This window comes from Malurus melanocephalus, unplaced genomic scaffold (assembly GCF_030028575.1).
Source record: "Malurus melanocephalus ecotype Western Australia unplaced genomic scaffold, MMel_1.1 scaffold_713, whole genome shotgun sequence".
Lineage (NCBI taxonomy): Eukaryota > Metazoa > Chordata > Aves > Passeriformes > Maluridae > Malurus > Malurus melanocephalus.
The window spans coordinates 1-2,853 of record NW_026623945.1 but is presented as its reverse complement, the minus strand read 5'-3'; the positions used below and the strand labels follow the sequence as shown (position 1 = coordinate 2,853).

Here is a 2,853-nt window from a genome sequence, read left to right as displayed (position 1 = left end):
ACAACAGCCTGGGGACCTTTTCAGAGGCAAAACAATCCAAATTTCTGCCCTTCTGCCCCTTTTCTTTCAGCTGATTTTTTTWTTTTTYTGYTCTCATCYRTTGTGCCTTTGATGCTGACTCTTTTCTCTTTCTGTTTGCAGCTTGAAAATTATTTTTCTAGTCTCAAAAATCCAAAACTCAGGGTAAGTTTCCATCTTTTTTTATTTTTTCTGTAGAAAACTCCAAAGTGACAGAGCACTCACCACTGTGAGGAATTTCATCACAGGTGGATGAGGTTGATAAAAAAATCAGATCTTTTTTTGGTGGGCAAAGGAGATTGAGCTCATTGAAGGGAAAACTCAGATGCCATCAAGCATTAATTCAATAATTTCCCAGGGATTTCTAATAGAGAATTAATGGGGCAGCCCCAAAGTGYTTTTTCCTTGCACTGGAGGTCTTTAATGAGCTATTTCTTCATTAAAAACTGGAATTAAAGGAGGGAATGATGGTTTGAATCTGTCCCAGGTGCTCAGCTCCTGAAATGAGGCTGAGGAATGTTCTGGAATGTTCCTTTTGGGAACAAAATGTTCCTTGGAGTGAGTTGACATTTGCTGTTACACCTGGAATGAAAATGCCAGAGGATTTTTGGGGCTGTGCAGGGCTGGGTTAAACTGAAATAATCAATGAAGAGAATTAATTGAGAATTAATTGAAAATTGGAGGTGAATGTTCATCCTCAGGCTCTGTCAGAGCAGGCTCAGGGGGCTCTGTAATGGAATTATTTCAGATTGCTCTGCTCAAATTTGGGGCAAAAAAGACTACTTGGTGTAAAAAAAAATAAATGCAGACTGGTGTTTTTGGCTTTTCCCGCTTTTCACACTTAAATTTGCCCCTGGTTTGGTTGATAATGTGCTGAAATCAAAGGAGATTGGAATTAACCTGGATCAAACCTCACCTGGAAGGTGCAGGGAAAGCTTTGAGTGAGCTCCTGGAAATTTCCTGTCTGAAAGAGGTTTTTTTTCTAAAAGAAAAAGAGATTTTCTCTGAAGAAGGAAATTTCCTGTCAGCCTGGGAGAAAATCAATTTTAAGAGTTGCTGCTTTTGTTTTTATTAATCACCTCAATAAAGTTGGCTGGAATGGAATGAGGTGATGATGAATGGCTTTGCCTTTTCCTGTTGTGGGAGAATTTGAAAGTGGCAACACAAAATGTTGGGGAAGATACTGAAATGTTGTTATTATTATTATCATAATCATTATCGTTATTAATATATTACTTTGTAATAATCTATATTATAAACATAATTATAATAAACACTATTTTACATCTATAGAAAATTTAAATTAAATATATTACATTTATAGAAAAGACTTTCTATTTATTATATATTTATTTATTTTAAATTTATATAAAATATAAATATAAAATTTAACAATAGTATTATTTTCAAATTAATAGTAACAATAATATTTATAATAAAAATTATTATAGCATAATAATTAGTATTGTATCACGATTATTATTATTATAATAAGCACCATTAAGTTTGTTATATATTTATAGAAAATTTAGATAAAATAGATATTACATTTGTAGAAAAATTATACAATATAATTATAAAATTTAACAATATTATTTTAAAATTAATAATGATAATATTGATAATTATTTTATCACAATCATTATAATTGTTATCATAATAAGCACTATTATTTTATTATATATTTATAGATAATCTATATTAAAAATATATTACATGTATAGAAAATCTATATAAAGTATAAATATAAAATATAACAATAATATTATTTTAAAATTAATAATAGAAATATGGATAATGATGATTATTATTTTATCACAACAATTATTTTTTAATTACAATAATAATAAAGATTGTGATATAATAAGCACTATTATTTTTACTATGTATTTATGTAAAAATCAGATAAAATATAGATTACATTTCTAGAAAACTTATATAAAATAGAAATGTAAAATGTAACAATAAGATTATTTTAATAATAATGATAACATTGATAATAATGATAATTATGATAGTAATAGTAATAATAATTATAATGATAATAATAATATTAATAAATAATAATAATAATCCAAATGAAATCTGAAAGTACCACTGATACTGTGGTGTCAGTGGGGGATTGGGAGAGGAGAATATGGGAAGAATTTGGGATTGAATCCCCCTTGGAGGTGAGGAATGCAGTGAGAAGGAGCTGCTCTCACCTGAGTGTGACCTGGGGCAAAAGGGAACTTTTCCCCTTTTTCTGTGGAGATCTAAGCAGGGAAAGTGAGAAATCTGTGTCCAAAAATGCCAAATCCACAATGAAATGACCAAATGTGTCATTTTTCCCCCAGGAGGAACAAGAGGCAGCTAGACGCCGTCAGCAGAGAGAAAACAAGAGCAACACCACGACCCCAACCAAGGTCCAAGAAAACAAGGTGAACATCCCACATTTCTGTGCTCTGAACGTGTTCCCCCTCAGGCTGGGAGTCAGGAGAGTCTGAGCACACCCAAACTGCTGCTGTGCCCAAAAATGCCACTTGGAGAGTTCAGAAAAGCTGAATTTGGGAGTTGTGCTGCGGATTCTGGCAGTGTAAAGTTGTGGTTGTCCCCAAGTCCCAGCCCGTGAGTGGGGTTCAGAATGTGCTGAAAGTCATTTCCTCTCTGGGCTGATGCTCTGAGAAATGCAGGGCCCAGAAATAGAAAATATTGATTGTGCTCTGGCTTTGGAGTGAAATTCAGCTGAAGGATGGAGGCAGGAAAGGAGGAATAATCAGCTTTTGTTAGAGAACAGGGGCACATTTAACAGAATTGTAGGGCAGTTTGAGTTGGAAGGGATTAAAATTCACCCAT

At 32.8% G+C, this 2,853-nt stretch overlaps 1 protein-coding gene across 1 annotated transcript in view; it reads left to right on the top strand.

Moving 5' to 3' along the window:
* Positions 1-2,519, top strand: part of LOC130584501 (histone-lysine N-methyltransferase, H3 lysine-79 specific-like) — a 21,866-nt gene extending 19,347 nt beyond the window's left edge. The window contains exons 6-7 of the mRNA XM_057384516.1: positions 142-183; positions 2,355-2,519. Of these exons, the coding sequence (XP_057240499.1) occupies positions 142-183; positions 2,355-2,504 (192 nt within the window). The 3' untranslated portion in view covers positions 2,505-2,519. The remainder of the gene's footprint in view (positions 1-141; positions 184-2,354) is intronic.
* The last annotated feature ends 334 nt before the right edge of the window (positions 2,520-2,853 follow it).